Source organism: Orcinus orca, chromosome 3 (genome assembly GCF_937001465.1).
Source record: "Orcinus orca chromosome 3, mOrcOrc1.1, whole genome shotgun sequence".
NCBI lineage: Eukaryota > Metazoa > Chordata > Mammalia > Artiodactyla > Delphinidae > Orcinus > Orcinus orca.
The window spans coordinates 7,158,529-7,172,146 of record NC_064561.1 but is presented as its reverse complement, the minus strand read 5'-3'; the positions used below and the strand labels follow the sequence as shown (position 1 = coordinate 7,172,146).

Genomic DNA, 13,618 nt, shown 5'->3' with positions numbered 1-13,618 from the left:
TCAGCACTAGGAATGGTCTTTCCGTATTGTTTTTTTTTTAAAAATAAATTTATTTTGTTTATTTTTGACTGCATTGGGTCTTCGTTGCTGTGCCCGGGCTTTCTCTAATTGTGGCAAGCAGGGGCTACTCTTCATTGCCGTGTACGTGCTTCTCATTGCGGTGGCTTCTCTTGTTGCAGAGCACGGGCTCTAAGCACGCGGGCTTCAGTAGCTGTGGCACGAGGGCTCAGTAATTGTGGCTCGCGGGCTCTAGAGAGCAGGCTCAATAGTTGTGGCGCACGGGTTTAGTTGCTCCGTGGTTTGTGGGATCTTCTCAGACCAGGGCTCGAACCCGTGTCCCCTGCATGGGCAGGCGGATTCTTAACCACTGCACCACCAGGGAAGTCCCCGTTTTCGTATTGTTGATGGCTGCTTGCTTTCATGTTGTCTGTGGTCTATGGCAGACTCGAGTAGCAGGCATAGATTGAATGTGAAAATATGGATTCTCTGGCCCTTTACAGAAGTTCGCTGCCCCCTGGTCTCTAAGCCATCAACCCACACGTGTCGAGCCCAAGTCTGTGCCAGCATGTTTCATGTGCTCTGCTTATAACAACCGGCAGCGGTAAAGGCATGTCATCCATTCCCGGTAATGTGGGTGGGGAAATGGACAAGCCCTTTCCCTCTCCAGGCTAACGTTTTCCTGCGTGGAGAACGGGACTCATCCTTGCATTTACTGGTAGCTGTTGCCAGGGCTTGGTGCTCAAAAAGCACTTAGCACAGGTCTGGGGTCCAAGGCTTTAAGAAATGGTAACCAGGGGAATTCCCTGGTGGTCCAGTGGTTGGGACTCGCTTTCACTGCCGAGGGCTCGGGTTTGATCCCTGGTCAGGGAGCTAAAATCCCGCAAGCCACGGCACGGCCAAAAGAAAACAAAAAAATAAGAAAAAAGAAATGCTAACCAGGAGCACGGTACCATTTGACAGAGGGGGCAAACTGAGGCCACGTGCTCAGACCACATAGCTGGTGAGGGATGGAGCTCTGAATCAAACCAAGGTCCCTCTGGCTCCACCCCAGGCCTTTTGTGGGCAGATACTGGCAGAGGCAGAGCTAAAGATGTGACAGTGGTGGGGGAGAAGGCATGGGAAAGTCGGACCGTTAGACCAGGATCGGGGAGGGGAGGCGGCCGTTGGGTCCCAGCCTTGCTGAGTACGACGGCTGGCCCACCCGGTTCAGTGGGTGTAGGAGATAAGGAAACAGATACAGGCTACCCAGTCACGATGCTCGTGCCAGGACATCAAGTGCCACCCAGCCTGAGGCTTCTGGATACAGGCCAAGTCCCCAAAGCCTACAACAGCCGAAGGCCTCGCCCATGCAGCCAGGCCAGCTCACCATTGCCTTCCCAGAAATCTCTGCCTGGGTAATAGGCATCCCAGCTGCCAAGAAAAATCCCTTTGACAAAAGGTTGGGGTAGGAAAGCTAGAAGTGATTCTACTGGCCACCATGATAGGACCAAAGATAGAGCACCTGCTGTGTGCCGGGCACCAAAGCAGTTATTCCCTTCTAGGAATCCATTTTTTCCTTTCAACGAGGCTCTGAGGACGGATGGCACAATGAAGAAATGGAGGCACAGAGATGCTTTGTGACTTGTCTGAAATCACACAGCCGGCAGGAGCTGAGATTTTGAACTCTGGTCCTGACACCATGCTCTCTTTTTTTTTTTTCCAAAAATTTTTTCAATTGTTTTTGGTCGCACTGCGAGGCTCGTGGGATCTTAGTTCCCTGACCAGGGATCGAACCCAGGCCCTCCCTTGGCAGTGAAAGCGCAGAGTCCTAACCACTGGACTGCCAGGGAATTCTCTCAATTTTTATTTTATATTGGAGTATAGTTGATTAACAATGTTGTGTTAGTTTCAGGTGTACAGCGGAATGATTGCATTATACATATACACCTATCTATTCTTTTTCAAATTCTTTTCCCATTTAGGTCATTACACAGTATTGAGCAGAGTTCCTTGTTGGTTATCTATACCATGCTCTTGAAATGTGTGCTCTGTGAATAACTCCGATTAACTAAGCATTTACTGTAGACCCATCTCTGAGCTAAGTGCTATACCCACATGAGTTCACTGAACCCTTGAGGCAGCCCCGAGAGGGAGCTGATACTGTCATTAACCCCATTTTCTGGATGGAGAAATTGAGCCTCAGATATGGAAAAGGTACAGATATGAAAGGTTCAGGGATACTAAAGGTCTCTGCTAGTACAGAGCTAGAAGAATGGAGCTGGGACTGGAACGGAGCCAATCCTGGGTTCCAGAACCTGGCTGAGAGTCAGAACTCTGCTTAACTTTTTTGTAGATGTGTTCATTTATTTAGCACCTTGCTACAAGGCGATTCATGTCCCTTGACTAGTGCTATCACCTCTGGTCTGGTTTCCTGGCTTCTGCCATTGCACCCCAGAAAGGCCAGGGGGTACCTGTGAACCCCTGAGTCAGGCTAGGTTCCTCCTCTGCTCAGAACTCAATGACTCCCACCTCTCTCAGAACAGAAGCCCAGGGAATTCCCTGGCGGTCCAGTGGTCCAGTGGTTAGGACTCCGCGCTTTCACTGCCCAGGTTCAATCCCTGGTGGGGGAACTAAGATTCTGTAAGCCACGTGACACGGCCAAAAAAAAAAAAGAGCAGAAGCCCAAGTCCTCCCATGACCCACAAAGCTCTGTACACTCTGCCCATCCCCTCTCTGCCCCCACCTCCTCCCATTCTACCCCCTTGATCTCTCCACTCCAGCCACACGCGCCTCTTGGCTGCTCCTCAAACACACCAGACACGCTCCAGCCCCAGGGCCTTTGCACATGCCTTGCCCACTGCCTGAAACATTCTATACAGCTCCCTCTCTCACTCCTCTGGTCACCTCAGGATGACCTTCTCTGATCCTGTTTGAAATTTTAAACCGTGCTTCCAGGCCCTATAGATCACTCCTATCCCTCCTTCCTGCTAAACTTTTCTCCAGAGCACCTTCTCTGACATTGTGAGAATTTTCCCCATTCATCTTAGTATCTTGTCTGGGTTCCTTTCTACAATTTCAGCTTGACAAGTGCTGGATCTCCAGGGTCTAGGACAGAACCTGGCACATGGTACCTGCACAATAAATGTTTGCTGAAGGAAGTTATGAATGAACTTGCTTATGTTAAGTAAACTGTATGCTTATCAAGACTAAAACAAAAAAACAACTTCAGGCAGAACAAGCCTTTGGACTAAGAAAAATCCCTCTCCCTCTCACCCCTGGCCCAGAGCCCTCACTTCCTCTCCCTGGGGGCAGTTCCTCTCACTGGTTTCCCTTCTAGACACTGTCCACAGGGCACATACCTAAGTAGATTTCTAGATGTTTATCCCTCATCCCCCCTGTTTTGTTACACACCCTGTTCCTCACTTTGCTATTTCACAAACTAACATAATTAGACATTGTTTTGCATCTGCAAGGCTCTTCATCTCACAAGGGAACATAGTAGCCCACCCTAGGAACAGTACCCTTTCTCATTAAACCAGCCTGAGGAGCTTTAAAAAGATACAGATGCCACACATACACACAGAAATAAACAGTCTAAGCTCTGGAAAGAGTCTTCTTGGCTGTCTTACCTCCGGGGTGAGGACAGCTAGCTGAGGGTATGTGAAGGGTTCTTTCACTTGGAAAGCTAAAATCTTCTGTGCGGTTGAGGGCTTATTTTTAATTTTCAGCCCCTACCCCCAGCCCAGCAGAGAGAATATATTAATTTTGTTATAAAAGAACTTCAAATCCTGTTTAAAAATAATCCTCCCTGGGAACTCCCTGGTGGTCCAGTAGTTAGGACTTGGCACTTTCACTGCCGTGGCCCAGGTTCAATCCCTGGTGGGGAAACTAAGATCCTGCAACCTGCGTGGTGTGGTCAAAATAATAATTATTATTATTATTCTCCCATTGGGGATTGACTGGGAAGGGGCAGGAGAGAACTTTCTGGAGTGATGAGAAGGTTCTTACAAGAGATCTACAAGTTTTTTCTAAGGGCCAGGTATTAAAAATTTTAAGCTTTCTGGTTCAAATGTCATCTCTATCACATATTCTTCTAAGAACGCTTTAAAAATACAAGAGCCATTCTTAGTCCAGGCCACAGTGCAACAATGTAATAACAATACCTTATACTACTGAGCTATACCCTTAAAAATGGTTTCGATGGTAAATTTTATGTTATGTATTTTACCACAAAAATTTTTAAAAATATATTAATAATGATAGGCGCTCGGGCTTCCCTGGTGGCACAGTGGTTAAGAATCCGCCTGCCAATGCAGGACATACGGGTTCGAGCCCTGGTCGGGTAAGATCCCACATGCCGCTGAGCAATGAAGCCCGTGCACCACAACTACTGAACCTGCACTCTAGAGCCTGCGAGCCACAACTACTGAGCCTGCATGCCTAGAGCCCGTGCTCCGCAACAAGAAAAGCCACCGCAATGAGAAGCCCATGCACTGCAAGGAAGAGTAGCCCCCGCTCGCTGCAACTAAAGAAAGCCCGAGTGCAGCAACGAAGACCAAACGCAGCCAAAAAGAGAAAAACAAATACCGTATGCAGCCAAAAATAAAATTAAAAAAATAAAAACAAAAAGATTAAAAAAAAATAATGATAGGCCCTCCTTGGGCATGAGGGGATTCAGGAAACTGGTAATATTTTTTACCTGATCTAGATGCTGGTTACCTCATACATTTAGAATCTATACCCTTTTACGTATGAATTTTCTACTTCAATAAAAACTTTAGGGAGTTCTCTGGTGGCCTAGTGGTTAGGATTTGGTGCTGTCACTGCTATGGCCCAGATTTGATCCCTGGTCAGGGAACTGAGATCCTGCAAGCTGCACGGCAGGGCCAAAATATATTAAATAAATAAAATGAAATTTCATCTTAAAAAAAATGTTTAAAATATTCCGCTTGATTGGTTCAATGTAAGAGGGTCCACCCACAAATGCACAGCTTAATGCAACCATCAGCAAAGATTGAGGAGGGTTTCCAGGTGCTGATGTGAGAAAGGGATCATCTCCGACATATATTAAGAAAAAGGAAAAAAAAAGCAACACGATGTGAAACAAACACCTTTTCATTCAACAAATATTTGTTGAGCACCTACTATGTGCTATGTGCCAGGCACTGTGGATACACCTTCAAACCAAACAGACGTGCCTTCTTGCCTCATGAAGCTAGTACTCTAGGGATTTGCTGACATTTTTGTAAAAGGGGAAAAAAGCCACTAAATAAAGAATATGTATATAATTGCATGCAAAGGTCTAAGGCCTAGACTTTGGAAGAAAACACAAGATGTTGTAATACTGATGCATCCCAAGAATGAAGTGTGATGTTGGGAGAGGGAGCAAGAGGGAGATTTTTCATGATAAAGCTTGTTATCTTTTGTTTTTTGAAGCATGTGAATGTATTATCTCTTCCCCTGTAAAAGTTACAATTAACAATATCCTCTTCCACAATATTTTTAACAATTCAGATGCCAGAGCCCTACTGCTGGCTGAGTTGAACTCTCTAGCGAGTGAGCCATGGAATCTGCTTTTAAAACAAGCACCATGACTTTTTTCCCAGTCCCCGAACCCCATCAGAGTCTATTGTTTTAGGTTCTAGAATCTTTTTCCACACTGCTCATGCCAAGAGTGGGCTGGGAAGGATGGCAGTGCCCCTTGTTGACATCCGTCGGGGCTGGGAGCCATTTCCTGGCTTCCTCAGAGATGCTGCCTTTCTCTAGATATGGTGTCTGATAGGGAAGGAGCTTTCTGTCCTGCCCAGTCTTGTCCAAGTATGTGCCTCAACAGATAGGGCTGCTTCTCCAGCAGCTCATGGAAAAATCCATGTCCCCAGTATCACCAGTCCCAGAGCCCTCCTGAGCACGTACAGCTTACCAGGCACTGTGCAAAACAACACTTCCCACCAGCCAGTACAGTCTGCCCAGCCCTACAGATGAGGATACAGAGTCTCAGAGAGGTCACCAACTCGCACATGGCCACACAGCTTGTATGTATCAGAACCAACCAGGATTTGAGCCTATGTCTGTCTGATATCACCCACTAAATTCACAATGACCGATGGGAAGGCACTGGGGTACAGGGGAGGATTTGTGAGCCACTCTTTCCAAACCACACTGTTCCCAAAGGAAATCTTGTTATCTGATTTCACAGGGCAGAGCAAGGGCCCTAGGTTTTTGGTTCCGATGAGAATGGACTACTTACAAACTAAGCAAGACACCACCACCCCCCGCCCACTCTGAGGATTCAAGCCATGTGGCCCCTCTGGAGGAGTTGAGGGCCTGGCTGCAAGACCCAGCTGAAGTCTCCATCTCACACTCTCCAGCCTCACAGAGAGAAATAATTAAGCAACTGTGTGGTTTGTTTACTGTTCCCTCTGCCACATTTTGCTTAAATCTTCCCATGGCTGGCTCAACCTCCAGCCCTTGGTCACCTAAAATAATCCCAGATGATCCTCCCCCCACCACACACACACACACTCCTACCTAAAATTACGTATTTATTCAAGAATTTTTCCACTCTGTTGACTGCTGTGTTCTCCGTGTCTAGACACTGCCTGAAGGATGCTCAATACATATTTGTCGATGGAATGTGCTTCTAGTGCCCAGCACAAGGTCTGTTGGGCACATAGGTCCCCTGTCTCCTGTGTGGTCCTGGCAAGACCATGCATGGCTGGCTCCCTCTGGCCAAATTCAAGGCTGGGTGAATCATTATCACTGTCCACTCTGCCCCCAGGCTTGCCTCAGGGAGACCAAAGATCCCTCAGGTGCTGCCCACAGGCAGGCAGGACCCCAGGCAGAGAATCCCAGATCAGAGACAGCCAGCCACACCGAAGGGACGCACAGCACGGGCAGCCACAGGGTCTGGGGCTTGGGCCAAAACCAAGAGCAAGGGGGCCCCTCAGGAGGTCTGGGCTGGCAGCTTCAAGCAGAGAGGGGAGAGGCTGTGCAGTTGCCAGGCCCTTGGCTGGGCTGGGCAGGGACAGCCCAGCCTCCCCTATCTGTCTCTCTTTGCAGCCTCTGAAGGCCACAGTCCCTGGGGGGAGGGAGGCACAGCTCTCGCCAGCTCGTTTTTCTTGATTATTTTTGAGCGGTTTCCGGCCCCCTCCCCAAGGCCCTTCGGTCTCACAGTTTCCAGGAAGTTTCAGACACACAAGGAGGGGTGGCAGAGCCCCTTTAGCCCAAGGCAGTGCCACGCGGGCCGTGTGCCCACCTGAGCCCTGGGGACCCAAAATGGAGGAGAAAAGAGAAACTGAGGACCGCACACCCCTCCGTGGAACCCTGGGAAGGGAAGCTCTGCAGGGCGTGGGTGGGGAGGAAGCCTCATCTTTGCCCCATCCCATAGGCCCAGAGGCCGCCCTCAGAGGTTCGCGGGGTGGGGGGGTCCCGTCGCTGGGACCCCTCGAAATGGGAGCGAGCGCCCCCGGCTCCTTGCACAGGGCGGGGAAAGTTTCTCAATTGTTTCCTGTTTCCTTCCTGTCCTTTCGCCGGTGGCGCCCTTGTTTCCGCCCTTCCCAGACGGCGGGCGAGACCCGATCGCCTCCCACCCCAGCACTGGGTCTGCCTAGTCTTGCCTCAGTTTCCCCATCTGGCCGAAAGCCCGGAACGGCTACTTCTAAGGGAGTGTGAGCAGGAGGAAGAAGTGGATAAAGGGAATTGGAAGAGGAGGATTTGGGGAGGTTGGGGCCCTGGTCCTTTTCCGAGCCCCGGTCGCCGTGCCTCCCCTCCCCCGCCCTGCATCGAGCCGCCCAGATAACGGGACCTCCCCGGGCGGAGCATGCGCCGTGTGTCCCGGCCCATCAGCCGGAGGGGGAGCAGGGGCTCCCGAGAGGGGATGCAGGGCGACCTGGCGGGAGCAGGTGGGTGTGGGCTCGGCGCAGAGCAGGATGCAAGGCCGGGAAGCAGGAGGCCCCCAGCTGCAGCGCGGCTGTTTAAGATCTCGGATGTCTCCCCCCACCAAGGCCCCCGAACTCAGCAGAGGCGGCCGCGGGCCAGAGGCGGCTCCTACCGTAGGCTCCGTCCTTCCGCTCGTCCACCATGGCCGCGGCGGGCGGGGAGGGGAGTCTGAGCCAGCGCGACCCCAGCCCGGCAGGGCGAGAGGCTCCGCGGGCTGCAGCGCCCCGCCCCGGGTCCGGGCCCGCCCCTCCCACCTGGTCATCCCCTCGCGACCCCACCAATGGGAGTCCCGAGCGGGTGGGGGCGGGACCCAGGGGCGGGGTCGAGCTCGGGAAAGGGTGGAGCCCCAACCTTTGTTTCCTATCTGGGCTCTCAGAGAGACCCTCTAGGTTCGTTTAGTGGGCAAGGAGCAGTCGTCATTCATTCAATCTATCCATCCACTCATTCGCCAGATAGATATTGAGTGTCGACTGTGTGCCAGTGAACAGACAAAAAGATGCTATTTTTCATTCATCAGATTGGCAAGAATTTTAGAGTTTGGTAACATCAAGCGGGGTGAGCTGATGCTGCGGGTCAGAATGTTCTCTGGCAGAAAGATTAAATCCAAACCGTGTTCACCCTATATGATTCCTGTCTGCCAGTGATCCTGGAGAAACCATATGCACGGCGAGTACGTGCCAAAAGGTGTTACCTGCAGTTTTGGGAGTTCTTGTAAAAAATGGTGGAGAACATGTATGTCCACCAATTGAGGGGTGCATACAACAAAACACAACAGAAGAGAACACCATACAATGGATGAAAAGAATGAAATCATTAGGGAAATGCAAATTAAAACTTGATAATAACACCACTACATACTCACTGGAATAGCTAAAACTCAAAATACTGAGGGTACCGAGTGTTAGTTAGTATCTGGACCAAATGGGGCTCTCCTACACTGCTGGTGGGAATGTAAAATGGTACAACTACTTGGAAAAAAGATCTGGTAGTTTCTTATAAACGGGCATCAACCATATGACCCAGACATTCTACTCCTAAGTATTTACCCAAGAAAAATAAAACCAAAACCACTAAAAAAAAGAAAGAATAGAGAAGAAACCCGCAAAATGTGTATGCAAATGTTCATAGCAGCTCTGTAATAGCTTTATTCATAATGGCTCCTAGCTTGAAGCAACCCAAGTGTCCAGTGTCCATCAACGGGTGAATGGTTCGTCAAACTATGGTCCATCCATACCATGGAATACTCCTCGGCAAGAAGAAGGAATGAACTATTATTGGTAACTGCCACAGCATGGATGAATCTAAAAAAAAAAAAAGACATTATGCCCAGTGATAAAGGCCAGAGACTTTGATATGAAGTTCTAGAACAGGCATAGCTAATCAACCCATGGAACATGAATCAGAGGTGGCCTTTGCTGTTGGTAGTGATTGGCAGGAAAGGCCATAGGGTGACTTCCTGCGGGGGCAGAAACAGGACTGTGGTTAAACAGATGGGTTCAGTTTGTCACAGTTACTTGACTTCTGCCCTTTCTTAATATATGTTACATTTTAATAGTGGGAAATATCTCAATAGTTTAAGAAAGAAGGAGGTGGCCCTGCAGGTTAGTGCAAGAGTAAATGTTTAAGGAGATTAGTCAGCATCAGGTGAGGTATTAAGTGCTTTTCATTAAATCTTTATCACCTTTTTCCCATTGGGGAAAATGACACAGGGAGATTAAGCAATTTATTAAGTATTTTGTGTTACTCCTTGCAACCATTTTCCAGCTGCAGAAAGTGACACAGAGAGGGTAATTAATTTACCCACAAACACACAGTTAGTGAGCACTGAGCTGAACAAGAATTTGAACGCGTGAAGGCTAACTTCACATTCCACATACATTCCACACCCCTCAGCCATAACCCTGCAGAGTAGCTCAGCTAGGCTTTCAGGTCCTATTGGTGAGTAAAAATAGCAAGTTGTTTTTAGTCGGTTACCTTTGGCATGAGAAAGAGAAAGAGAGAGAGATACATCAAACAGACACACAGACACACATCTGCACATAACAACAGAAAAAGATTTCAACTTTATAGGGGATGTCAGAAGGACCAGGATGGGGGAGGGGAGGCAAAGGGGACTTTTTCCTAATCTATCATGTTCTATCTATCTTTCTCTCTGTCTCTTTAGTGGAAGAAAGTATTCATGCGTTTCTTGGGTAATGAAAACTCTATTTCAAAAAATAGATTCCAGGGGGCTTCCCTGGTGGCGCAGTGGTTGAGAGTCTGCCTGCCGATGCAGGGAACACGGGTTAGTGCCCCGGTCCGGGAAGATCCCATGTGCCGCGGAGCGGCTGGGCCCGTGAGCCACAACTACTGAACCTGCGCTGTAGAGCCCGCGAGCCACAACTGCTGAAGCCTGGGCGCCTAGAGCCCGTGCTCCGCAACAAGAGAAGCCACCGCAATGAGAAGCCCGCTCACCGCAACTAGAGAAAGACCGCACACAGCAACAAAGACCCAACGCAGCCAAAAATAGATAAATAAAATTAAATTAAAAAAAACAAAAAATAGATTCCGTGGAAATTCCCTGGCGGTCCAGTGGTGAGGACTCTACCTTTACACTGCAGGGGGTGAAGTTTCAATCCCTGGTTGGAGAACTAAGACCCCGCATGCCGCGGGGGATGGAGGGAGGGGGATGGGGAGTTATTGCTTACTGGGGACAGAGTTTCCGTTTCAAAAGAGAAAAAGAGTTCAGGAAATGGGTGGCAGTGTTGGTTGTGCAACAAAGTGAATGTACTTAATGCTACTGGATTGGACACTTAAAATGGATAAAATGGCAGATTTTATGTGGTAAATATATATTAGCACAATAAAAGTTTTTAAAATAGCTTTTTAAAAATACGGTGCAACACAGTTGTGATGGGGGCACAGGAGACTTGGGAAAGCAAAGAGGAGGGATCTGACCTAGACAGGGGGTGGGAGGTCAGAAAGGGCTTCTGAAGAGGAGGCCTGAGAGCTGAGTGAGAACCAGGTGGAGTCAGTGTGTCTGAGTCAATGGGTTCAAGCGTGCCTCCTGGGAGAGGTCATCAGGGGTCAAACTTTGTCAAGCAGGGCAGCTTGAGGGCATTGAGGAGCCCTGGGCTATGTGAGGGTGAGGGAGGGCCATAGGACTGTGAGTTTCAGGGAGATGCCTTTAGTGGTGTGGAGAAGAGATTAAGGGGGGTGTCTAGAGGCAAGGTCCCTGTAGGCATCTAGGAGGAACTGGGGCAGGGCCTCAGCCTCTAGGGACGGGGGAGGTTGCAGCTGCAGTGGGGCAGCTGGGCACACAGAGCTGCTCTGTTCTCTGATCCCACTGAAGCTTTTGGGCTCATGAATTTTTCAGCCAAACAGACCTTGAGTTTCAGATTCCAGGGCGCTGGGCCCAGGCTTTTAGGTTCTGTTTACTGCCTGAAAACATCTGAGGGCCCCAGGAGAAGGGCCCTTGCAATGTTCAGTGATGCTGGGGCTGGGGCGAGGGACTGGCAGTGTCCTCAATCCACCCAGTTTACCTTCTGAGTAAGGGGCTGGTCGAGGCACGAAGGACACCCCTCTGTTGGGCAGAGGCAACCTAAAACCTTGGGCTTTGCAGGGCTAGAATTTCCAGCTCTGCCTCCGCTGGCTGGGTGATTTTTGTACAAATCATTCACTCTTTCTGAGCCTCAGTTTTCCTATCTGTCAAATGGAGATAACAGGTTTCCTAACTCAGAACATTGTCTCCCACATTGGAGACTTTTAGGGGAGCCCCTGAGTGTAGTGAGCACCAAATAGGGGTTAGCTATTGTTAGTAATAGTAATGCTTGTATCCTGTCATGAGACAGAAGAGGGCTGGGACCTAGCTCTCAAACTCCACAACTCAGGTTCAAATTCTGGCTCAATTGCTGTGTGGTCTTGGGCAAGTGGCTTCACCTCTCTGTGCTTCTGTTTCTTTCTCTGTAAGAGGACATGAAGGTAAGTGCTCAGTGGATGATATTAGAAGCAGTGGGTGGTTCTGATAGATGCTGTACTCTCTCCTTCCTTCCTCAGGTCCCCTGTGGGGATGCCCATCCCCCCTTCAGAGGCTGATAAAGACCCGGGGCTGGGTTTGGTGAAGGAGGGACTAAGCATGGGAGAGCTGAGTGTCTCCCCCTAGAGGCCCTGCAGGACCCTCCCTCCCTCTGTGGAGCACGATCATTCTCAGGCAGGCTGAGATTTATTTTCCCTTTCCTTTCCCCTCCCCACCACAAACTTCCCTGCCAACAATCTTGGGGTGGAACCCAGGGTCCACGGTAGCTGATGAGCTGGGAGGCTCCATCGCAGGCACAGTTCCAAGCATCGTGTTGCATGTCATAACTCAGCTGAGCTGCGCTGTAACCTAATTAGGAAAGAGCAGTGGGTTTTTTTTACTGTGTTTGTTTTTATTTTGTTCTGGTTTTTTTTTTCCTTTTTTTCTCTTTTTTTTTTTCATTTTGCAAGGTTTTTAAAAAAATTTATTGGAGTATAGTTGATTTACAATGTTGTGTTAGTTTCAGGTGTACAGCAAAGTGATTCAGTTATACATATGCATACATTCATTCTTTTTCAGATTCATTTCTCATATAGGTTATCACAGAATATTGAGTAGAGTTCCCTGTGCTATACAGTAGGTCCTTGTTGGTTATCTACCTTATTATATATAGTAGTGTGCGTATGTAATCCCAAGTTCCTGATTGATCCCTCCCTATTTTTTTTTTTTTTTTTTGCGGTACGTGAGCCTCTCCCGTTGCGGAGCACAGGCTCCGGACGCGCAGGCTCAGCGGCCATGGCTCATGGGCCCAGCCGCTCCGCGGCATGTGGGATCCTCCCAGACCGGGACATGAACCCGTGTCCCCTGCATCGGCAGGCAGACTCTCAACCACTGCGCCACCAGGGAAGCCCCCCTATTTTTTTAAATTTTATTTGTGTGTGTTTTAATTGAAGTATAGTTGATTTACAATATCATATTAGTTTAAGATGTACAGCACAGTGATTCAGTTATACTATATATATATATATATATATATATATATATACACACACACACACACACATTATTCTTCAGATTCTTTTCCCTTATAGGTTACTACATAATATTGAATATATTCTCTGTGTTATATAGGAGGTCCTTGTTGGTTATAGTAAAGTGCAGTTTTAACTGTATCTCATAGATGTGCAAACCGAGATCCAGGGAGGGGAAGCCAGGTGCCCAAGGCCATCCAGCTGGCTGCTTGCATACCCAGGACTTGAGCCGAAGCCGTAAGGTCCAGAGCCCATGCACTCAACCAGCACACACACGAACAACAACAGAAACAATACTATTACCAGCTTTGTGCCAGGCTCTGCAGTGGGACTTTCCCTTGGGTTGCCCCTGCTCTGAAGATCATGGTGGAAATTCAGGGATGGGAAGCCCGTGAACTTCAGCACAGTTAAGGGATCGGCAAATAGTCCCTGGCAGTAATGGGATCTCATCACATCACCATTTACCCTCAGGACTTTCTCAAATGTCAGCTCCTTCTCTGATCTCCCTGCCTCACAGCCCCCCATTTATTTTCCAACACACACACACACACACACACACACACACACACACAAGCCTCACAGCTTGTGGGATCCTAGTTCCCTGACCAAGGATGGAACCTGGGCCCTCAGCAGTGAAAGCGTGGAGTCCTAACCACTGGACCGCCAGGGAATTCTC

General features: G+C 48.9%; 1 protein-coding gene across 2 annotated transcripts in view; it reads right to left on the bottom strand.

Moving 5' to 3' along the window:
• The window catches only part of SLC44A2 (solute carrier family 44 member 2), a 28,383-nt gene extending 20,212 nt beyond the window's left edge, over positions 1 to 8,171 (bottom strand). The window contains exon 1 of one of the 2 annotated variants that reach the window (XM_033401087.2): positions 8,030 to 8,171. In XM_033401087.2, coding sequence (XP_033256978.1) covers positions 8,030 to 8,060 — 31 coding nt within the window. In that variant the 5' untranslated portion in view covers positions 8,061 to 8,171. The remainder of the gene's footprint in view (positions 1 to 8,029) is intronic. The other variant, XM_004277366.3, reaches the window with a different exon arrangement.
• Between the last annotated feature and the right edge of the window lie 5,447 nt (positions 8,172 to 13,618).